Genomic DNA, 24,530 nt, shown 5'->3' on the forward strand with positions numbered 1-24,530 from the left:
GCTTTGGTAATAAATTCAGCTCAAAGATAACAAAACACGCTCTTGAGTAAAAGTCACTCAATTCTTCTTTAAATAATCTTCAAAAAAAAAGGACGTTTCCCCGCATGTCATGCATGCCCTGCATTTGCACTAAGCAAACGTTTATTCCACACCCGAAGGAAGGACTGTACATGTTGTTTCCACTTCATAATTCCTCTTTGTAGTGGCTTTAAATGGCGGAAATGTTTTCCGCATTGCAGCAGAACAAAAGGGAAGCCATAAGGTCAGTATTATAGCAACTGATACTTCATCAGTCTTGTTTCACTTCTGTGAGCAACCTATGATTAAAAGTATTGTTTTCAATGATACACAAAGGGAAAACGCCGTGCAACAATTGCATGAATGGATGCCTTTCAATGTTCCAAGAAATCCGGGAAAGACAATTAAATATCGGTGAGATTGTGTTTGTTCTTTGTTCTTTGTTCGTATGCTTAGTACGTCACACCAGAAGTTAATCACAGACAACAAATGATACTCGTTCTTCCTTTTCAAATAGGTTGTTTCCGGTATTACATGCATGGCTGGAACTTCTGCTGAGCATGAAATATAGACACTTGGCGAGCGTTTATGCGGTGTTGCCAGAACGAAAGTCAGTAGTTGGTACAGTAGCAAATTCGGAGTGATTTGTGTATGAGTTGCTCTCATATCTTCGCGTCACACATATTCCGCTAAAAATTGTACCGCCGGGGAAACTTTCTTAAAAGGTCAACATTCCAGAGTTGCTGACGACTCCAGACGGGTGCAGAAGAGTAAGAAAAGTTCCCTTAAATTAGCGATAAAATGAATGATCCAGAAAATCCAAGAGAAGATGAGGGAAATGCCAGACGTTCAACCCGTGTCTTCAAGATGATCACCAGAGGGACAAGGCGGCTCCAGGAAGGTAAGCGCTTAGCCGATCTTATCTGTTAAGTTAAATCAATATAAGAAAAAACATGGTAGTGGATCCTCGAAGCTAACTAACGCGAGTGGAGGTAACAGCAAAGGTTAATTAGGTTGCCACTTAACAAGGACATGTGCTCAGCAGAGATCGACGTTCTGTTCACCCAAGAGGTTTCATGCATATGTTTCCTATTTTCGATCTCCGAACCTATACCACGTGAAATGACAAGACAATCACTTCAGTTCTTACCTATGAAAACTTCATGAGCACATTGGCAGTGACTCGGGTAATTTGAATTCTTAATTTCTTTTCTCAGTGTTTACGTATTGATGACAACTTCGCAACTTTCAAAGCTAAATGCCTTCCACAGGCAATATCAACTACGCTACGTTGTAGCCGATTTGCATATAATTTTTTGCTTTTGCAACAGCCAATTTAATTTCTCTAAATTCAGCGTAAAACAATGGATTTGAAAATAGCTTCACTTAACGTCAGGGGAATAGGGAACAACACTAAAAGAAGAGAGGTGTTTAATTGGCTGAGATCAAAACAATTCTCAATATACATGCTGCAGGAGGTCCATTGTTCTGAAAACACCGCAGATCTATGGGCTTGTGAATGGGGCTAAAAAACGGTTTTTGGTTGCTGTTCAAGCAATAAGGCGGGAGTCAGCATTTATTTTCAACAACAATTTTAATTTACATATCCTTAAGGTTTTTTCAGACCCAAATGGCCGCATCATAATTTGTGACATCGAAGCAAACAGCAAACCTTTAACTTTGGCTAACATATACGCCCCCAACGAAGACGATCCAAACTTCTTTCATGCCTTCTTTGATCACTTATCCAGCTTCCACTGCGAAGAAATTATAATTGGAGGCGATTTTAATTTAGTGCTTGACCTTAATAAGGACAAAAAAGGAGGTCTCGCGAAAAACACACAAGAATGCTTTGAAAGTAGTACAGGATCTCTCCGAGAGCCTCGAATTGTCTGATGCATGCAGAATTCTCAACCCGGAGGCCACGAGATATACTTGGCGCCAACGGCAACCCGACATCTACTGCAGACTTGATTTTTTTCTTGTAAGCCAATCATCTATTTGTAATATCACTCAGGCAGATATTATCCCAGGGTTTAAAACTGATCATTCCATGATTACCCTTAGCTTATCCTTACATTCAAATCCGAGGGGAAAAGGGTTTTGGAAGTTGAACACTTCATTTCTGTCTGACGCTAGATACCTCGAAGAAATAAGAACTACAATTCAAGAAACCGTAACTGAATATGAAAATGATGTCTCGGTAAATCCCGCCTTACTCTGGGAGATGGTAAAACTTAAAGTACGAGAGAAGTCAATCTCTTTCGCTGCTTACCAAAAATCAGCAACAAAAAAGAGAAAAAACGAGCTGGAAAATACAATGACCATACTACAAAAACAACTTGACATGGCAAACTATAATGAACCCCAAAATCAGAGTATTATAGAGAGAATTAATTTATTAAAACGTGATCTCGAAAAAATAATCGAACATCGGACCAAAGGTGCAGTTCTCAGATCAAAGTCCCAGTGGTATAACGAAGGGGAAAGAAACACCAAGTACTTTCTTAATCTTGAAAAGAGACATTTCAAACAAGGGACAATTAGTCAACTGAAAATTAACGAGACAGATTTCGTCACTTCCGACAAAGCAATCCTATCTGAATGTGAATCCTTCTACAAAGACCTTTACACTTCCAAAGTCAACAAAGACCTCGCTTCGGACTTCTTTCAACAAGCGAACGAAACTGTCTTAAGTCACGAAGAACAAAATTTTTGCGAAGGCTTTTTATTCGAAAAAGAATGCGCAGAAGCTGTAAAGAACATGGATTCAAACAAAACGCCTGGAACAGATGGCTTACCAGCCGAATTTTATAAAATTTTTTGGAAAGATATTTCCTCTTTGTTAGTTTCGGCTCTCAACTATGCCTTTGAATCTGGCTGCCTCTCCATTACACAAAGACGGGGTGTCATTAAGCTTATTCCGAAAAAGGACGTGGAACTGTATTACATAAAAAACTGGCGCCCCATAACTCTTTTAAATACGGACTATAAGATCGCTGCAAAAGCTCTTGCAAATCGAATCAAATCTGTACTTCCCAGCATCATTAACAACGATCAGACAGAGTTCATGAAGAACAGATTTATTGGAGAAAATATCCGGCTCATAGACTGTATCATCCAATATGCCGCAAAGGAAAACATCCCTGGTTTACTGCTCTTTATAGACTTCGAAAAAGCTTTTGACTCGCTCGAATGGTCGTCTATTGTCAACTCCTTACGCTTCTTCGAGTTTGGCCCATCGATCATTAATTGGGTAAAAGTTCTCTATTGCGAAACGGAAAGTTGCGTTCTAAATAACGGGTGGTCAACCAACTTTTTCCAGACTCTACGAGGCGTTAGGCAAGGCTGTCCCTTGTCGCCATATCTATTTATTCTTTGCGCTGAAGTGTTAGCCAAGGCAGTTAGAAATAACGTAAACATAAAAGGCATCTCTGTTGACAATAACGAAATTAAAATTAGCCAATATGCAGACGATACCACGCTTATTTTGGATGACAACTTCGCAACTTTCAAAGCTAAATGCCTTCCACAGGCAATATCAACTACACTACGTTGTAGCCGATTTGCATATAATTTTTTGCTTTTGCAACAGCCAATTTAATTTCTCTAAATTCAGCGTAAAACAATGGATTTGAAAATAGCTTCACTTAACGTCAGGGGAATAGGGAACAACACTAAAAGAAGAGAGGTGTTTAATTGGCTGAGATCAAAAAAATTCTCAATATTCATGCTGCAGGAGGTCCATTGTTCTGAAAACACCGCAGATCTATGGGCTTGTGAATGGGGCTATAAAACGCTTTTTGGTTGCTGTTCAAGCAATAAGGCGGGAGTCAGCATTCTTTTCAACAACAATTTTAATTTACATATCCTTAAGGTTTTCTCAGACATCTTTCTACATCTTTTCTGGACATGTCAAAAAACTTCTAAAATTTGGAAAAGCGTAATGGAATGGCTACAAAATATGAATATTATACAGAACAATTTCACGCTACTGAATACTACTGCTCTCGGACTAAAGCCTGACACCTCGAAATATGCCCTCCAAATTATACTACTGTTTACTGCTAGCACGATATCACATCTGGCTTGCTAAAACAAACGAAACTTTACCCCACTTTGAGAAGGTGGTGATAGGCAAAAATGGGAACCTCTTGCAGTGTATATTGAGCTTTAAAAAAACTTCTGTAATTCAACCGGCTATCTGTATGACCCTATTCCCATAGGACGTGATTGACGCTTTCTTTTCTAACCTGAAATAAGACCCTCTTAAGGCTTAAATCAGCGCCGATAGATGGTAAATATTGTAGCTTGGCCTGTACTAGTACCAGCTTTGTATTGCTCCGCTTTAGGTTTTTTACTTATTTGTGCTTTTTATTCTTATCTAGGTTTTTTTTTTTTGTACCTGCATGTCCTTTGTAACTTCATTTTGTATTTAAATAAATAAATATTTATTAAAAAAAACAAACAAAAAAAAAACTACGCTACGTTAGACTAACATGATATGTTTAATTGTTACTGTTAGGTACTGAGGAAGCTGCAATTAGCTTCAGAAGATTTTGGCGAAACCATTTTCCACGAGATTCCGGTAAGAGTCAGCGGTTTTTGCATGATTGTGAAAGGAAAGCTAAAGCTTCCTGTTTTCCTCCTTTTTTTCCACTGTGACGACATGGCTCACAGTAAGAATCTAACAGCCAATACAATTTAACCATCAGCCTTTAACCCTCTACCAACTTTCGATTAATATACTTTGCTTTTAATTAGCTGTTAGATAAAGGTTTCCATTACCGCCTCTTCTGCAGTCATAGCGGGGACAACCCTTTGCGGGAGAAACAGCCGTGAAAACGGAAAAATACGATGAGTGTTCCTTATATTGGCCTTTTTCACGGCAATTGTTATTTTGTTTGCATTTCATGGCACCCAAAATATTTTTGGGTTTGAGCAATAAGTCTCTAAAGCTAACAATTGACCAAACATGCTTACTTTGGGGGTGAGTAGTCATGGCTTCCAAAAAGTTGTCTCAGTACGAAAGCCCTTATGCGCATCTCAAATTCTAAGGTCTAAATTTAAGAAGTTTAAGCCGACCTTGGCAATTTTATATCCCTTAGCAAAGTATTAGCACTTTACTTAGCGATCGCAAAGACAACAATAAGACCAATATTTCTATCCATAATTTTACCATTTTTACCGCTATTGGCTACGACATTGGATTTTCTCGCAATTCGATAAGTCCTCGCAGGGCAAACTTTGTTTAGATTGCTGAGATTTCAAGTTCTCATGCGTATGTTTATCAAGCGAAAAGCGGTCCCCCTGAATCAAAACTTATCAACATATTTATGAGTTCGTGGAAACCAAGAGTGGCCCAATTAAGTCCTTTTTTAGTGCAGTGCTTAAAGAATAGCTGCCCAACTCAGATTTGCAGGTGTATGAGCCATTTCAAGTGCCAATTTGTGCACCATTTCCACAGCAGCCATATATTGTAATCAAGCGGCAATGCCAATATAATCGTTGGGATGTATTTAGAAATCTAGTCTGGGTCTCGCGATACAGGACAAGGAAGCCCAGACCCTGTCCCCGAGGGGAGCATGCAAAGAAAGAGAAGACTTTTTGCTTCAGCGTGAATATTTACATGAAGCAATCCAAACGTGATGACAGGCATTTAACGCTGAGGCTAGTAAGGAGCATCAGGAGAATCGCGAGTGACAGATTGTACATTAAGCAGATCTCAATTGAACTAAAAAACGAAACTAACACGAGTCTATCATGAAGCTAAACATATTTCAAATTTTTCTGCTTTGCCAAATTTATACGGCTACAAACAACGTAACACAAGCCTAACAAAAACATTACAAGAGGCTGAAAACCAACTTCTTCAACGCCCGCGCGATGCTTAGGTAAGGCTCATGTCATGCTTAATTTTAACGCTGAGAGTTAGTGTCCTGTGAGGCTACCGTTAGCCCATAAAATTCAGACCTAATTAAGGCTCCCGTCAGGCCTAACATTTTCGTACGGGGGATGTTCTCGGGTTTCTTAATGAATATGGACAACTAGGAAAGGCAGGATGTCGTGAAACTTACGTTACGCAATAAGGGAAATGATTTTTTCCTGTTTCTCTCTTTTCCTGTTTCTGCACTGATCAGTGGTTCACTTATGTGCTTATGCTTATGTCAGTAATGAAAATCAACCAAAAGATCATTGGAGTTACTTTGATTTTCAATTGCTGTTTATTTATTTGTTTGACCAAATAGCTCGTGGCATACCAATAGACATAACAGATGCACCTGATCCTGATGGGATTACTGAAGGTAACTGAAATGACTTCAATATGTCGGAAATAATTTATATTATATTATTTCCTTACGGTTCTTACCATTTTTTAGGAACACCATCTCCTCTGAAAAAAAAAAACCCACACGAGAAGTAATGCATTACTGTTCTTTATATTGGTGATTACTGGATGCAGTATGATGCAGTGGTGGGTTGAAGACCCGTTCTAACCACTCGTTGAATTTGTTCCAGGTAGTCCCTGGCTCAACTTCGTAGCTGCACTTGTAAATAGCCTACTGGTTTTCCTCCAGTTGGGATTCTTAACAGTTGTTGTTGTTGTTGTTCTGTTCTGTCGTTTCATTGGCCCTGAAAAGCCCCTATGGTGAGCTATCAACTAAGTATGTATCGTACTATTATTGTACTTTGGTTTTCAAGTTACCTCATTGTCGCCATGTTAGTGGAAGCAACCAAAAGATGTCTCATTAGCTCCTTTTGTTGGCTGCGATCATTTGCATATTACACCATTGTCACCTTTGTCTGCTGAGATTGTTGCAACCGACATGAATCTATTTGTCTGGTAATACTGACTGATTGGAAGTTTTATTTGGCGCAAAATGATACCGATTGATATTTCTGAATTGAGGCTTTGAACTTGTTGATTGAAAGCTTCGTATAATTAAAAGACTAATTCTGATGAAAAAGTTGGGAAGAAACATAATCGTAGTTTAGGACGCCTTGGATAATGGTTTGGTTGATTCCACGAAGCTCAAAGTTGGTTGTGACGCATAACAAAAGTTAAGGGGTAAAAAAGATCCAATATATCGAGAAATTCTCTCGAGCGTGTCTGAAATCGAAAAGAGACGCGTTCCACTGAATGGTTTGTTTAGAACCAGAAAGCCCGTTACCATGGAAGCGTGGCGTCACACTTAAGCATTCAAAAAGTCGTATGGAAATGCAAATGATGCTGTTTTAATTCTCTGTGACAAGAAATGTCAACCTACAGTTACTTTGTTTGAACAATCTCAGCAACATGAAGTAATTACCAAAGAAGGATAAAATACACTTCGCATAATTACGTAGAAACGCAAGCATATATCCAAAATTACGACAGGGAGCTCATTAAATGTGTCAAGGGGAGGTGAGAGCCAACTGAGCTAGTTTGCCTCTAAATTAGATATGTTCACGAATAGATATGGTCAATTTGATAATTGCCGACAAATGTCAAACCGTGCAAGTATTTTGCTTCCCATATGGCTCACGATAATTTTGGTTATTGGGTATAATTGACAAGGTTCTACCGCTGATGTCGCCTACAGATTGTTGTAAGTCATTGCCTGCAGTATAATTTGATCTGTCTGAAGCCAGCATTTCCCATTGAGGTTGCTTAACAATCAGGCTGACTTTGCAATTACAACTAAAAAATCTTCGCTACCGTCAGTCGACCAAAACCCCCTGGGCATGTACACTTAATATCGATTCCACTATCCCTGTTGGTATTACTAGGGTAAATTGCTTCCTTAACCTTGCGGTTGAATCAACGAGGGTCCCGATCGATAAACTTTACCTCGTTTCAAAGCGGACAGTAACCGGTCTTGGCGTGAGCGAGCTCACAAAAGGCAAAAGTCTCCTCAATTAAGCACCCATTTCAGACTGCAGAATTATATAATCAATGAACGAAATGAAATATGAAATGAATCATTTATTTCATAGGTACTGAGATTTATCCACGAAAATCATAGTGAACAAAATTTGCACTGATTCTAAATGTAGCCAATCAGGAACACGAAGGACAAAATTTCACTGTGAAGAAATATTGTTCGTGCAATCAGCAACGCGAACGACGAAATTTCACTAGTGAGGAATGAACGTATCGAATGGAACGTCATCCGACAGCCGTTGCACAAAAACTGCGCGCTTTGAAAAATGGCCGAGGAAAGGTTTGCTTCTGTTTGCTCAGTTGAGGAATTTATTTTAGAACAAGAAAACAGAAATGCCGCTCAAAAAACTGAAAGAGATGTGCGATTGCTTGAACGACTTTTGAAAACGAAGGTCGAAGACAGAAAAATGGAAGTTATTCCAGCGGTTGAGCTGAATGAATACTGAATATATCAACCAAAAATCATCTCCGTCCGCACTGAAGACTGCAATGAATACGAGCCGACTTTCCTTCGAAGTTTAGTGGCTAGCTTAAAACGACAGCTGAAGAAAGAGGGCTATTCCGCAAGCGTAACAAACTACCTGGTATTTGATAAAACTAGAGAGGTTCTTTAGTCCAAACAAAAACAACTAACGAAGCAAGGAAAGGGAAATAAACCCAAAGCACCGGTAGCTTTGACAAGGGACGAACTAAAAACACTTTTCACTTTGGACTACTTTGGAATATCTGAAACACAGTAAGTGTTGTAAATTTTATTAATTAAATTGTCGGTTGGGCGATTTTAAACCATTGATTATTGCTTTCATCACCCCACTCCATTTGCGCGTAATAATGCACTAGTCATTTGTTTCCCCCACCCCTTGACCCCCGGGGATGGGTAGGGAAATTACATTTGAATGGTTGTAAAGTACGTGTATTTCCACTGGGGACTAGAGCGAACAAACACACGTAATTCCCCCACCCCTCTGTTCCTAAAAGATTCTGAGTCATCAAGGAAATGTTAGGGAGATTACCACAATATACAGTTCTTGCCATTTGTGTGTGCCACATGAACTATATAAGGAACGAAACAAAAAAAAAAAAAAAAAAGAACTGGATAGAAACAAGACAGGAATAAGCGACCAATAAAGAAAGAGTTTAGACATGATTGCTGTTCTTTTGTTTTTTTGCAAGCGTGAAAATACTCATTACCCTTGCTGTTCGTTTCTTTTTAGTCCCAGTCCTCCTAGGTAAGAATTCCCCGATATTTCCCCCGTATGTCCCCAGAGGGGTAGGGCAGAGGAACGAAAATCTTGTAATTTCCCTACCCCTAGAGGCGTAATTGTGGCGTAATCTCGCGTAATTGCCCTAGTAATTTCCCCATATGTCCCCACTATCCCCGGGGGTCGGGGGGTGGGGGAAACAAATGACTAGTGCATAAATTTGTCTATCAAACACTACAACGAAAAAAACCTCAGAACCTATGAAATAAACACATTACGGCATAGTAGTCTTCTTCGATAATTGACGTTTGTCAATCCAGAGAACATCACTTCGTATTTATCGTCGTCTCAGAAATGTTTTGAGCACACTGCCGAGTACTTCGTGGGTTCCCAATGAGCACGCTTGGATTTTACAAAGTTGAACCACTTCTTTCTTCGTTTTCGTTTCTGGGGTTCATCAGCCCCTTCAAAAGGTATATGATGGAGCAATATACCTTCTGTCTTACTTGATTTGTTTTTACAACCCGAAAACGACGCATTTATCTGGTATTTTCAGGGAAAGCGATCAATGACCTGTAATAACGTCACAAATTACGCTATACCCAGACCGTTTTCAATGACTCTGTGGCTCGTTGTGTTTTAGAAAAGTGCTATTTTTCCGATCTTAAAAAATCATAAAAAATTGCGGTTTTAACCGAATTCAAGACTTTATGCGACATTTATCCCAATTCAATACAAAGATTTAATTACGCAAAAAAAAAGTTTTGGGGTTACAGGCAGAAAAAGGTACCAGAGAATTTGGCATTTGGTTTCGGTGTTGTACATAACATCCCTAGTAGTAAAATATTAGAAATACAACTAAAGATTCCATATATTTATTTTTCACCGCTTGTCTTGTTTATCGAATTGTTGTTCCATTCCTGAGCTCCATAGGGGTATATTTTGTTTAAAGATCCACTAAAACGCCATTCGCGTTGCATCGACTTCGACGCCATCGCAGGTTAATTAAATATTCTACTGTGTCTACCGGATAAAATCTAGGAATTTCGACTTTCCCCTGAAACCTACCAAAGATACGCGCAGAAGCCTTTAGGCACAAAGACAATACTTAACAGGGGAGTGACAGGAAAGACGCTATTGCGCAAATTTTCCGATTTCCGACAGTGGGAGAAAACAGAGAAATTCCAAGGAGATTTCGACTGGATGGCAACTCAGTAACTAGCAACCATGTTGTTGCATTTTTTAAGTAATTATACTTATTTCGGGTTGTCAGTTTCCCTTTATAATTAATATTCTTTTATTGTTATTCTAATACATTTCTTACTGCGGTTTAGTCTAGGAAGGGATAACGTGCATTTGTCGCAATGCACTGCACAAACGAAAAGTTGTTTTTTTTTTGGTTTCTCATGTTTTGTAGCGGAAGAGAAAATCCGAAACATTCTAAATGCCAACATCAATGAATTATCGGTTGATCAAATTGAAGACGCTATCACAGCCAACAATCTTTGTGATTGTAGAAATCCTATCACGACAGCTTTTGAGGTGAGTGCTCTTTTAAACGTACCCTACCCAAAGATCGACAAAACTAACAGAAGTTCACACTGAAAAGAAATGTAAATGACTTGCATTATATTTAAGCTGCCATCACAGAGCAGTTTAAATTTAGCACAGCAATGCCCAAAAGATAGCCTTCCAGTAGCAGACGCAGACAAATAAAAGAGTCAATCCCGTACAAAATAAATGCGTTCAGTAGCTGATTAGTGCGTTAAAGCGGTGCGATCAAATCATGATTGCTTTTGATTCATTTACCCGGGAATTGATTGGCTGACAATTTGTAAATCACGTCATTGTGATCCCTCAAGCTAAAAAGAGCAATGAATTGATTAACATAAAACCCAAATAGTACACACATAGGATGGATGAGAAGGGTTCATAACATAACAGGCACATGCTTATTCTTAGGCCCGTTTTAGACGTCGCATTTCAAACGTGCCGAATCTAATGCAAATGAGAAATATCTACTGTTTTCGCTCATTTGCATTAGATTCGGCACAGGTGAAATGAGACGTTTAAAACGGCCTTAAATTCCTACTTGAAATTAAAATAAAAGGTTTCCACGAAGCTGAAACAACTTGCTCTGATACGCGATGAAAGTGAAGCTTTTCTTAACGAACTGGCTCAACAAGTTGAAGACTTTTCAGTTACACTGATGCAGCAAATCAAAACAAAGGAAGAATCCTCGATTGATCACGAAAGTATCGACAACTATGGAGCTCTACTTGATGACATCACAGCATCAGCTATTCGCAACTCACGAAAGAAGGTGAGATATCTTACTCGGCAATGAATATCAGTAAAAGATGATATCAAAAATATCAGTAAGGGCCAAATTTACACGAAGCTGGCATTTCGAGCGGTCAAATTTGCGTTCGACATGGCTCCCCCTCTCCCTTATACCTATAATCACAAACAACCCACAATTCCTCTATTAGCTCTCAGGGCTATCGCTCGAAATGTCAGCTTTTTTGTCTATTTGCAATAGAAAATTTGACCCTTATCAACTCGTTTGATAAAAAAATTTCGTGTTTCCTCACCGTGAAAAGGTATGAATATCGATATATGTGTGCATACAGGCAGGAGCTCATTAATGGGCTACTTGTAAAGGTAAATAATATTTTGCAAGGACGTCCACTCGGCCTTCCTTGTTAACTTGTGCCAGTGCCTGTTTTGCCTGTTATTTTTTTTGCCTCTGGATCTCAGTGTCTCCGAGGATGGCCCACAGGCGGATATCAGTTTAGAAACTTGAAACTAATTTAGCCCTTCATTAGTATCTCACGTCAGACCAATAACAATAGAGTTTTGTCTTTAAAATAGTTTGGCACCAACAGTACTTAATTTATTTGATGAAATTGCGGACTTTATCTGGATTTTCATCTATTGCAACATGTCATTCATAATAAACAGTGAAGATTGATATAGTCCCCTATGCAGCCGTTCTTTGCGTCATCACGCAATGCTCCTTCCAAGGGTGGGGAAGGCTAAACTCCTCCCCACCAGGGGGAGGAGCGTGTGGGGAGGAGAGCTGCTTAGGCCTAATTACTCTTCAGGAGCGATATTCTATGGGAGACTTAAATAAATGTTTTTTTGAGAGTGTAGTGTCTTGATCTTCAGTGTTGAAGCGGAAAGAAGCGGTTGCTATAGAGTAGAAAACTCCGAGTTCAAATCCAATTCACGGTTATGATTTCTTATTTCCTTACTTTCTCTGCTACCACAAGTCCTTGGACACAGTGTCCTAATTAACGATAATAGCAAATTCAAAGAAAATTACGAATTAACGATAATCGTTAATTAAAGAAGAGCTCATGTTGCTTTATTAGCGTCTGGAATTTAGTTGACCCTACGCGGATATTTTTTCCCAGGAATACGGTGAGAACGTCGTTCTAGGGAAACTGCGCCTGCGCAAACAGATATCAAGACAGCCGTGCCTCTGGATGCGGGCAGTGATCGCTTTTGTGAGATAAAGTTCAGAGAGACCATGGGCCAGGACCCCAAAATGTCGAATTTCGTACCACTCTTAAGGAAAAAGGCTACCATACCTCTTTGGAAACTTTGCTTCCTCTACTTCGTTTTTTGTTTGATAGCCCTGCCAATGGCATAGCTTTCTTGTGTTCATCACGTGATGAAATGACGTCAATAAGGTCATAGAGTATCACTTCACGTTACTCACTATTGCAACATTGAATGTTTTATGCTGAAAAAATGGAACAGGTTCTGGTTTAAATAAGATCAATAAATGCCAAAGGCTGTTTTGAGAAGACTCTCCTTGGACCACCGCCTTGCCGCGGTGGAGGAGCTTGCCTGCCTCAATGACCCTGAGAGTTACCGTCGGGGTCTACCATCCCCTTCCCCCCCCCCCCCCCCACACACACACACACACACACACACACACACCCAGCATGTCTAACAATGGCGGGCAGGTGAAAGGGTAAGGACCAGACTAGATAGTAGTCAGTGGCCCTCTAGTTGGGGGGTTAGGCGTACAGCTAATCCCCGCACCCCATACAAATACTTGATTACGGAAACCGAAAAGACGATTGACGAACTCATCCAGGATTGTCGTCGGGCGACGTGTGAGCTACCCAATGATAGCTTTCTAAGCTAAAATACTGCTATTATGACAGTTGTGGGGCAAAGTAAAGCTGCAAGGACCCCTGCAACTTGATTAAGTCGCCTGAGGCTTCCCTCCTGACACCCAAAGCTACCCTGAGACTTGGGTGTTGGAAAGTGCGAACACTTTACCAGATAGGAAGGACTTCTACTGTCACCGTCACCAGGGAATTCAGGAACTGCAACTTTGACATACTTGGTATGAATGAAATACGATGGACTGGCTTTAGAGAACTGAGAACAGCAACAGGTCAGAGTATCTTGTACTCAGGAAGAGAAGAAGAGCATCATAGAGAAGTGGGACTTATTCTGAAGAAGGTAGTAAGAAAAACGCTGCTGAAGCGCAACCTTGTCAACGAGAGAATCATGGGTGCACACTTCAACTCACGCTATGCAAAACTCACTGTCATCCAAATGTACGCGCCCACTAATGACGCAAATGACGAATCCAAGGAAGAATTTTATGACCAACTGCAGCAGGAGGTTGAAACAACACCCAGACATGATGTGCTAATTGTGATAAGGGGCCTGAATGCCAAAATCGGTGAGCACAATAAAGGATGGAAGAAGGTGATGGGACAACATGGACTTGGAAGAATGAACGAGAACGGAGAGAGACTAGCGACGTTCTGTGGCAACAACGACTTGGTGGTTGGAGGCAACCTATTCAAGCATAGAGACATTCATAAGATTACGTGGACCTCCCCGAATGCCAAAGATCGGAATCAAAATGACCATATCATCATCAATGGTAAATACAGAGGTTTGCTGATGGACACCCGAGAAATGAGAGGGGCTGATGCCAACTCACATGGGCTGAAGCTATGGAGCACAAAGAGGAAGAGGAGGGAGAAGACCATCTTTGACATTAAGAAGTTTCGAGATCCCTGTGTCAAAGAGGTATTTCGGCTGGAAGTGAGCAACCGATTCCATGTGTTGGGGGCAGATGACGCAGATCATATCGAAGAGAGGTGGGAACGGTTCAAGGAGGTCTACAACGAGAGTGCCAAAGAGGTCCTGGAGGGAAGAGGAGAGTGAAGAATGACTGGATCAGTGGGAAGACCTATAGGAAGATTTAAGAGAGACGAAGGTTAAAGGAGAATATAGGATGTACACGGTCTGCCCGCATGAAGGAGAGAGCCGCTGCTGCAGACAAGTGGATATGGCTGAAAGACTAAGCAGAGGAAGCTGAGGCAGCAGCCAGAAACAACTGCAGGGGTGACCTGTACCAGCTCACTAGAAAGATAGCTGCACAAGGAAGGAATATGACTATCATCAAAGATAAAGAGCGCAAGCGACTTGTAAATGAACACGAAGTCTTAGAGAGGTGGAGGGAACACTTTGAGGAAGTCCTGTACGTACAATGACCTGACATACCCCTGCCACTGAAAAATCAAGCACCTGGGGTCATCACAAGCATCGACATTGGTGACATCTCTTTTGCTGAAATTAAGAAAGTGATCCACCGTCCAAAGAATGGCAAGAGTCCAGGGTTTGATGGCACCAATGCTGAGTTGCTCAAGTGCCCCGAGAAGGATGCGGTGAAACAACTCCACTTACTTTTTATTACTATCTGGAAATAAAAATGTGTACAAGAGAACTGGAAGAAGTGAAAGTGCCGAAGAAGGGAGACCTCGCTCAGTGAGATAACTATCGCGGTATATCCCTACTCTGCGTACCAAGCAAAATCTTATGCAGGGTCTTCATTGACAGAGTGAAGAGTGGTGTGGACGAGATGATTAGGCAAGAGCAGGAAGGATTTCGATCTGGAAGGGGAACCTCTGAGCATACAATCAGAGCTCAAGATGCGTCAAGGAAGGCGGAAGGTATTCTAGCTGGTTCGAAGGGAAGAGTGGCGTGCGGCAAGGGTGTGTGTTATCTGGCTTCATCTTTGTCTTGATCATGGACTGAGTCATGCGGCACACAAATGATAGGAGACGCGGCTTGAGATGGATATTCACATCCGTTCTAGAAGACCTGGACTATGTTGATGATGTTACTCTAATCTCAAGCAGATTTGCTGATCTCCAAGAGAAGACCGATAGGCTAGCAGCCATTGCCGGCATTTTTGGGCTTAAGATCAACCCGCGCAAAACAAAGACGCTTAGGATGAGTCACAGATGCACGGACTACATCAGGATAGGAGAGGAGGTGGAACATGTGGAATCCTTCGTGTACCTAGATTCAGTACTTGACAAACTTGGCGGCGCAGAAGCAGACATCAAAGGGCGACTCGCACTAGCGAGAAATGCATTCACCAGAATTCAGAACATCTGGAGGTCAGGCAGATTCAGCCAGAAGACCAAGTTGCGCGTCCTGAACTCGAATTTCCTGTCCGTGCTGTTATATGGAGTTGAAATGTGGAGGGTGACAGCAGCTGATCTCAACAAACTGGATGTTTTTATTGCTCTAATAACTATTTCTGCTGAGGAGATTCTGGCCCAACCATCTGAGCAATGAAGAGCTGTACGAAAAACCACAGGGAGTAAGCCGGTGTCAATCTTCATACGAGTAAGAAGATGGTGATGGTAACAGCATGCATTGAGGAAAAGTCCTGACAACATCTCGAAGACTGCATTGACGTGGGAACCTGAGGGTATGAGGAGGCGAGGTTGACCGAGAGAGACGTGGAGAAGAACCGTGGAGAAGGAAAGGAACAAGCTTTGATGGCATACATGGGGAGCTGCTGATGCATCGGCGTCAGACCGGGATGGATGGCTGGCCTCAAGAGTCCTCATGGGCACGATGAGGAAGAGTGAGTGAGTGTTGTTTTGAAGACGATATATCTCTACCCATTTAACATTTGATAGGTGAAATAAAAGACTTCTGGCTTTGTAAACAAATAACTATTTGTGGGTAAGCCATTACGCAAATTTTTTTTTTTACTAGTTTAAGAAGGCGAGATAGCGGTAATTTTGTCAACTTGGATATCTTTTCTGCTTTATGCCAGTCGTGCTGGTAACTAGTTTCTTCTTCACTGGTGTAATCATCATCGTCGTCGTCAGTCTCGACAATGGCCTCTGTTGGGTCCTTACGTCGGTTGTCACAGTCGTACAGTTTACACATGTTCGTGCACTGAAAACCATTTGCACTGGCGGGATAATATCTACTTCAGCTCTGGGAGCTGGCTCTCTCCTCAATCGGTAAACTGTCAGCCTGTATTTCTCAAGACTCCACCGATGGACAACCGGAGAGGATATATGTGGGCAGCTCTGAAGGCGGTGCCATATCATTGTCTGATAGTTAGCTTGGTCGCAAGGCCTGCTGAAATTGTCAATTCATGGCGGTAGCTGGTTGGAGGCAATGTGTCCTTTCCTGGCACAGAAGACACAGTATCGTTGGTCATTTACCATGTACCTGTATTTCAGATGTACTCTTTGCTGAGGTTTAAAGCAACTTTATGAATGGAATCTGTCCTTGAAGAGATACTGATCACTTCTTGATGTTCCAAAAGTTGTGCAACCTCCTTAGCCAGCTGGATTCGCGATATGTTTTCAGGGGCAACAAGCAAACAGCTCTTTCCAGCTCTTTAAATTGTAACAATGGGCTAATTCTGCCTCAAGCATTTCCTCAGAGGTGGGTTTTGGTAGATTCCTTGCTTTTTTCCGCGCCTACCCATTGCATGAGCATAATCAGCTGTCAGGTTATTTCTGTAAACCTCACATGGCGAGGATTGTTTGAAATATTCAGTCCAGATATGATGAAGTCAAACAGTTTCTGAGAAGCCTCCTTTTCAATGACATTGTACTCCTTGTCCTCCGGTGAGCCAGCAAGAGTGACACTTTCATGTCTTGCACGAGTATAATTTCCTAAACATGCAGGGTTTATGATAGCAGGCTTCGGTTATAAGAGGCTCTCGATATACTATGGAGAGAATATTGGTGTCGTGGTTTGCTATCGCTACTTTTCTGGTCGTTTCATCACTACGTAGATCGCAACATTGAATCAATTTTCTCGCGTTTGTTCGCCTTTCACATGTTTACTTTCCTTGCCGTAAAAAAGTACAGATACGCTCACAATTGGTGCCGCTCTTTGTTGGACGTCCTCAACTTGATCTTCTCTCCTGGTTCAATAAGGATTCAGGATTGAAAGTCTCTTAAGCTCTGCAAATCCTTTCAAGAGCCTTCATCACGGTGAAATGCTATTGCATTTTTAGTGGTATCGAATGTTTGGAACCTCAGTCGTCCATTGATGTCTAAACAAGATCTAAAATAGGTTTATATTTTCTAATCTCAGCTGCGATAAGAGAAGATTTTTTGGATGGTATATCATGTAGAGCTTTAAGCTCTCCAGACTCAGCGGTGCTGTGGATAAATGCAATTACTTCTAGCTCTTGTGTCTAAACAAATACGCTTTTTCGGTGGTTCATATGAAAATATACACTCAGAAAGGTCACTTCCACTTATTCACAATGTAAAACAAACGTCACTATAAAGATAAAATCATTGCATGTCACAAGTGAAACATTGATTAAATTTTTTCCTTAATGTGCAACTTCCAGCTCGAAGGTAACTGCATGTCACAGGCTGTATGTTCACGTGAAAGTTTTTTCTGATGTACATGTACAGGAAAAGGTTTTTGGAGTACTGAGTCACTAGTGATGGCTATCATAGTTTATTTTCTCCATATCCTGGTCCATTCTTCAAAATGACGCAACTGATAATTTGTCCATAAAAAAGAAAACTTATCTGGCCCATTGGCCTAAAATACCAGTCCTCACTGACAGGCACTGAGGAAGAGACAAGTCGGCTCCTGGGCCATACATGTGACAGATCTCTTTCATCCACTCAACTCGATTCATAGCTAGTAGCAATTTTCATATATATAGAACACACCGTTCTAGTTACTTCCTCCATGTGGTACAGTCAAGTGTGTTTTGGTACGGCATATATGAAAATTGCGCGTGCGCTATTACAGAAACACTCAGAGCCATCACTCAAGTCATGTTATATTCCTTGCGGTAAGTGGTGAGGTATACTGACACAAAATAGATGGCATTTACGCGAGTGCATTTATCTCGCGTCGTCCTTGGCTAGCTTATTTATTTCCATTCATCTGTTTATTTATCATTTCCAATTCTCATCTATGTGATATACGCCTTTTTGTGGTAGACCCACGGCAAAAAACGATCCCGAGTGAACAATCCGCAACATATTGCGGGTTCCCAAAAACCTAGAAAAATAATTATTAAACAAGAGGACTAAGAAATTAAAATACCCTTTAAAAAACCTCTTCCGAGGTTAATATCCTTTAAGAGCACACCGGTGGCTCAGTTGGTTGAGCACCGGGCTGTCACGCGAGAGGTCGTGAGTTTAAAGAATCCACACACTATTCGAGAAGAGTAGGGCATGGAGTTCCCTGTTTTGTGGTCTTATCTATGGATATAGGGGTTAGGTGTCAATAGCCCTTTTCTCGGTTAGTTTTTCTTATTTGCATTACAATGTAATCTAACGTGGATGCGAGGCAATTTCTGGTTAAAACTACAAAATAGTCTGAAATTGCCTCACATACATGCTAGATTATATTGTAATGCAAATGAAAAAAACTAACCGTGAAAAGGGCTATTGGGACGAAAGTTGCTCTCCCCTTCCACTCCATGAATTGTGGCGAATAAATTAAACAAAAAACCGACGTTTCGACCAATTTTAATTTTTATAGAGATGAGACGTGAAAGTTTCAGGAATACGATAAGAGGACCAAGACAGTTGGAAATAGAAGTCAGGCTATGAACTAAATAGCATTTCTAATATTCCAGAAATGGAGAGAGTTTCAAAACAGGCAAAACTAGTTGTTCTAGGATATTTTGTGAAGAAGTTATTGAGGGAAAATGACCAAAAATGACCGACTTTGGGAGTGAATTTCATAGAGCCAGAATCGTTCGAAATGGGAGGATATTCAAAGGTAGTACAAATCGCCATTTTTCGGCATTTTTCAAAAGACAGAGTAAAGTACGGCAAGATAGCAAAAAAACACCGATCCAAATTATATATGATGCAAAAATCCAGCTTGAAAAAACACAATAAAGGACAAAAAAAATTCCAAAATTTCAAACCCATTTTTGGACATTTTGGAAAGGTCATAGCAATGGTCAAAATATTGGCTGTTAAAAGTGCAGGAAATCAAGCTTAGTCAAAACCCATTTTGAAATTATTGACTCTAAAACAATTATAGACTTGTTTTATGCAAAAATATCTGGCTTAAAAAACACCCAATGAAACAAAATTATCAGCCCCTTAAAAGTTGCAAACTTGGCCATATCTGGCGATTTTGCAAACGACGAATGGACTGAAAAATGACCAAATAGCTGATTTAGGGGGAAATTTTAAAAGCATCAAAAATGTAACGTTGTAAAGGGCAGCCGGATTATGCGCTAAGTAGCATATAACTACTCAAATACCATCTTAGCCTTGTTCTATCCAACAAAAAACGCCAGAATTCATTTCAGCCTGATGAAACTAATTAATTTTTCTGGACTTATATATATAGCCATATGGCTTACAATAACTCATTTGAAAGGTTATAAAATAGGCTTTTTAATAAAAAAAGCCAAGACCTTTTCAGAAAAATAACCGTAACCACAAAAATTGGCAAAAATATTTCAAAATATTTGAGGAAAAATGGAGAAAAATTCAAAATTACATGTTATGGTACAAAAAGAAATGAAAAAGAAGATTTTTTTCTTTAGAGTTTTTGGCTAGCGAAAAGAAACCGCCATTTTTTTTTTTATAGTTTTCTTAATTATATGTATTTTCTCTATGACGACAACAAAGCCGATTGTGTTTCGCATAATTAATTAAGCTTCAGTCTTAAGGTAGGCAGAAAACTACAGTCGCCCCAAGCTCAGTGTGAGGGAAAGCCAACAAAAATATAATGATTTGTATGGGAATCCCGGTAAAGGACCTAAGAAGATAATTTTACGAAAAGATTGTCTATTGAAAAGCCTAACCCTCTTGCCATTATGGGTCGCTTCCTTCCTGTGTGGTTTTTTTTTTCTAGATTCGACGCGAATTGAGCCATTATCAGTTCATCGGTTGTCAACGGTTATAGTAAAATACCAAGGCTGAACACTTAATTCGGGCGCATGGAAAACTTGGAAATCTGGAACACGAGCCGGAGCCGGAACCGGAATGAGAACAGTAAAGGTCGATGATAATTTCTGGGTTTTCCAAACGCCCCTTAATTCTCACGAGCCCACCAAATTCAGTCACATATTCCTGGCTAAAATGTTCCCATGGTTAAAATTTCGTCGTAGAATTCAAGGGCAAAGCAAGCAACCACAGGCGGCTGTTAGTATCCTAAACGAATCGATAAAACGATGAAAAAGAGCCTTTTTAACAATCAACACCACACGGCGACCGTTGAATTTCCGCTTGGTTACGAGTCTTTGTTAGTGGCTTGGTAACGAACAAAGACAAACAAACAAAGACTAGCAAGGGCCGAAAGTAGACAAGTTGCTCGAAACATTTTACAGTGTAACAGCGCCTTTAGGGACCGATTACATGAGCCGGGCTGGCTTGTTTAAGCCTACAATAGTTTCCCTAAGTTCTGCAACGGTCTGCGACACGGTCGTAATAGTCGGGAAAGTAGAACTAGATTCAACTTCCCCGACCATTTACGACCGTGTCGCAGACCGATTGCAGACTGTTGCAGATCATATGGAAACCAGGCTTTAGCCGAGATCCCGGCACCTCTGAGAAAAACACCAAAAATCAACTTTGCAATTAAATGGAAACAGCCGAGAGATTTTTCCATGCAATTGCGTTCAACTGGACAGCCCGGTTAGCCGTTCCAGCGACTTCTAAGCACTTTACTCCACTTAAGAGCAAAATGGCCCGCGGAATAGTCGTTTTTTATGCTAAAATAAAAGATGTTTAAGATAGCAAACCTTAAGGCTTCCTTAAATTGAAGAATGGTGAATTTTAATAACAATTTAGCGAGACAAGCGTCTCTCCACTTCTTCTTGTTGTTGTTATCTTCATTCACACCACATATTTTAAATTTAACCCAAGCCGGGCTGGCTCACCTCATGTAATACCGGGCTTAAACTGATACCGACAAACCCGACCAGCTCGGCTCATAAGAGGCCGATTACACTCACAATTAACACACCAAATTTGGAGACAACCGGATTAAACGCTTTTCTTTTCATGACGTTTCAATCCCTTGGGTGTAATTACGCACATGGTCACGCTCATGACCGGAAATAAGCCACTATGTAACTCCTTGGTTCAAACCATTTTCTTTTAATTCTCATAGTTTTACAAGCCTGTAGCTGTAGGCGAGGGAAGTTATTACAATTATTCCCTAATTTAACGGGTGTACCATTTGCTTAGTTTTTAATGGTGGCTGACAAATTACTCTCACAAGACCTGAAATAACCTCGTTCCTAGGGTCTCTCCTCTTCCCTTCTCCTGGAGCGGGGAAGGGAAGAAAACAGACTCTGGGAGCCAGCCGGCTGGACATAGGGCCTTTCATTGAAGAACATTTTGCCATAGCTACTTCAAAATTTCACATGTGAAATTTTACAGTAACCCTGGCATTGAGGAGTACGTGAGGAGTACGCCCACTAAACAACAGCAGTATGAATAACCTGAACTTAAATTTTGTTCTTTGCGCTGTCTTTTGCAATTTCTCTTGTCTTGGCTTGCTTTTCTGACTTTTGTCCATAGCAACAAGCGGCTACTCGGATTTGAATTTCCTTCTGATGGCATTTTATTTTCACATTCTGTCATAGTTTGTGTCGCATCCATTGACATTCAGATTGATGAAAAGGAGGTGGAAATATGGCTTACATCCCCGACTTGTTCTACGAAAAGGATTGCGCTTTCTTTTTTATATATTTGTCATACTTGACACAGCTCTGACGCCTGTGTTATCGCCATTCATCGCTTACACGTTTTACAAAGATCAGTTGTCACAAAAGGAGAGCAAAGTGGAGTGGAAAGAAAAGAAAAAGAAACTAAGAGGTTTGTATATTGATGCCGCCAAAGACTAATGTAAAAAGCTCACAGTGGGCGCGAGTTCGGTGAAGCCACAAGTCCTTATCCAGCCGTGCTGTAGTCTACATACAACATTGAACATTTAAAATGAAAAATGAAGTTTACTCTTCCCAGTTTCATTGATGAAAAATTGGACATCTCCTTTCCTTTTTTCGGATTTTCCTCGTCGCTATTTTATTTCACTCGTTTCGATTTCCACGCGGCCATTCTATCCAACCCGGTCCTGGGTTAAGGATGAAATGTTCTACAAAGGGTCAGGATATGGGTTTGCTTTTGTTTCCAAGTCATTCGGCAAAATTGTCAATCAGCTCGACATAGCTTATTCTAATCCCGATAGAACTTAAGTTTTTCTTCTATACTGTTGGAGGCTGATAGTTAGCGCCTATGCAACCATTAATGTTCCGACTGAGTCTTGTGGAGGATAGCACACGGAGACCGAACCCTGATTTTAAGACGGGTTTTCCTTTTAATTTCAGAAGGCCTAGTAAAAGCCGGTCGAGGATCATCGTATGAAACGAGTCTACCAACTGGTGCTAATTCTATCGTTTGTCTCTTTCAGATATGTATCATGATTACTTAACAACGCCCTTTGTTATCTTTATAAAAGACAAAATCTGCCAGTTTGTTTTCATCATCTTGCATATCAGAATGTGTGTGTTGGACTCATCGGTTGAACCAAGAGTTGAAGAATACCTGATCTTGGTTTTTTACATTGGCTTTCTGATGTCCGAGTTACAGCAATACCTCACGTCTCAGTCCAGAGTCTATTTACGGTAATCAATTTGTTACTCAACTTTTAGTTTGACTCTAGTTTAACCTAGCATGCTGGCTTAATTACAATCACTGATCACAGAAAAACAAACTGCCTCTTTTAGGAAACTCTTAAATGCTGGATGATTTCCTTCAGAATAAGCCACTTGATGGGATTTGGTTCATGTAAAAGAGGTAATCAGGGCTGGACTTCGACGAAAATCATAAACGCCTGTCTAATTGTCATAGGGAACGACTCCGGCCAAAATCTAAAAGTGGTCCGGCTGCCACAGTCATCATACATAAATATGCGAAACTACGTGAATGTTCAATAATTTTGTCTCAATTTTTTTTTCCACAGAAATATGTGGAATTATGTTGATGTTATCACCCTTTCTCTTCATGCCGTTATTTTTATCCTGCGTGTCGTATCAGTCATTCGCGGTGGTGATCCTTATCACAATCGACTGCTGGAGATTACGTACTACGTCTACGGTATCAATACACTTCTTCTCGTTCTGAGATTCTCCAGCATCTTGGAAGCCAATAAAACCGTTGGTCCGCTCCAACTAGCCTTGTTCCGAATGTGCGTGGATCTGTTTATCATCTTGGTTCAGTTTGGGTTTGTAATAGTGGCATTTTCTGTGGCAATTACAATGGTGTACACGGCAGAAATGTCTTATGTAACGCTGCCACCTGGTGAACGACAAAGTAACACAAAGAGAGGCAAAGGGTAAGCTCAGCAGCCGTAATATGAGGGTTCAAATAGAGCGATTTTCAAATAACTGTCGAAAAACCAATACCAAAGGTATTCGCTTGGCCAATGCAATCACAAAGGGAGCAAACAGCGCGATGAACTGATCGGAATTCCCAGCAATTACATATAACTTGCTCAAAGCGCGGGAAAAATCGCGCGGACAAGCTGCGATTGGTTTTGGTTTTTTCACATTGGTTGAAAAGCCGGCGCGATATTTTTTAGCTAATCACTAAAGCATAGCAATCGCAATCGATCGCCGAAGAACTGGCGACGACAGTCATTTGAAAACTCCTCTAAGCCAGTCATGCATGCAGGCGCGCAAAAATCCTTGTTTATATATCATTCTCGGTTGTTAAATGGAAAAGAAAACGACTTTACTTACACCTCATAGATTCATCTTCATTTCAGCTTTTGTCAAAGCGGGACATACACATGGTAAGTTTTTCGTGCATCATAATGAAAGTGCCCTCAACGTATCAAAACTATTTTATATCCAGGCACTTAGTTAAATGTCTCAAAGCAACAATTCTAATTAAATGGTAGATTTAAGTTGCTAAAAGCAGAGATAACAAGAGCAACAACTATCGAAGGTATCATTAAAATGGCTTTTTACAAAGGGTGGTGCTTTGAACTCTTAACTACCGATTCACAAATCCTGGACCACCGAACCATCGGTCTTAGTGAGATTCGATCTAGGAACATACATATTTAAA

General features: G+C 40.6%; 2 protein-coding genes across 2 annotated transcripts in view; both read left to right on the forward strand.

Annotated features, from left to right (window-relative positions):
- Positions 1-416: 416 nt before the first annotated feature.
- The window catches only part of LOC138021948 (short transient receptor potential channel 5-like), a 30,982-nt gene continuing 6,868 nt past the window's right edge, over positions 417-24,530 (forward strand). The window contains exons 1-9 of the mRNA XM_068868974.1: positions 417-919; positions 4,544-4,606; positions 6,267-6,323; positions 10,562-10,686; positions 11,255-11,467; positions 22,046-22,277; positions 22,870-23,083; positions 23,422-23,793; positions 24,226-24,252. Coding sequence (XP_068725075.1) covers positions 820-919; positions 4,544-4,606; positions 6,267-6,323; positions 10,562-10,686; positions 11,255-11,467; positions 22,046-22,277; positions 22,870-23,083; positions 23,422-23,793; positions 24,226-24,252 — 1,403 coding nt within the window. The 5' untranslated portion in view covers positions 417-819. The remainder of the gene's footprint in view (positions 920-4,543; positions 4,607-6,266; positions 6,324-10,561; positions 10,687-11,254; positions 11,468-22,045; positions 22,278-22,869; positions 23,084-23,421; positions 23,794-24,225; positions 24,253-24,530) is intronic.
- On the forward strand, positions 13,113-15,647 carry LOC138021949 (craniofacial development protein 2-like). The gene has a single exon (XM_068868975.1). It carries the CDS (start codon positions 13,513-13,515, stop codon positions 14,347-14,349), a length of 837 nt encoding a protein of 278 aa, XP_068725076.1. The 5' UTR covers positions 13,113-13,512; the 3' UTR covers positions 14,350-15,647.

This window comes from Montipora capricornis, chromosome 10 (assembly GCF_036669925.1).
Source record: "Montipora capricornis isolate CH-2021 chromosome 10, ASM3666992v2, whole genome shotgun sequence".
Lineage (NCBI taxonomy): Eukaryota > Metazoa > Cnidaria > Anthozoa > Scleractinia > Acroporidae > Montipora > Montipora capricornis.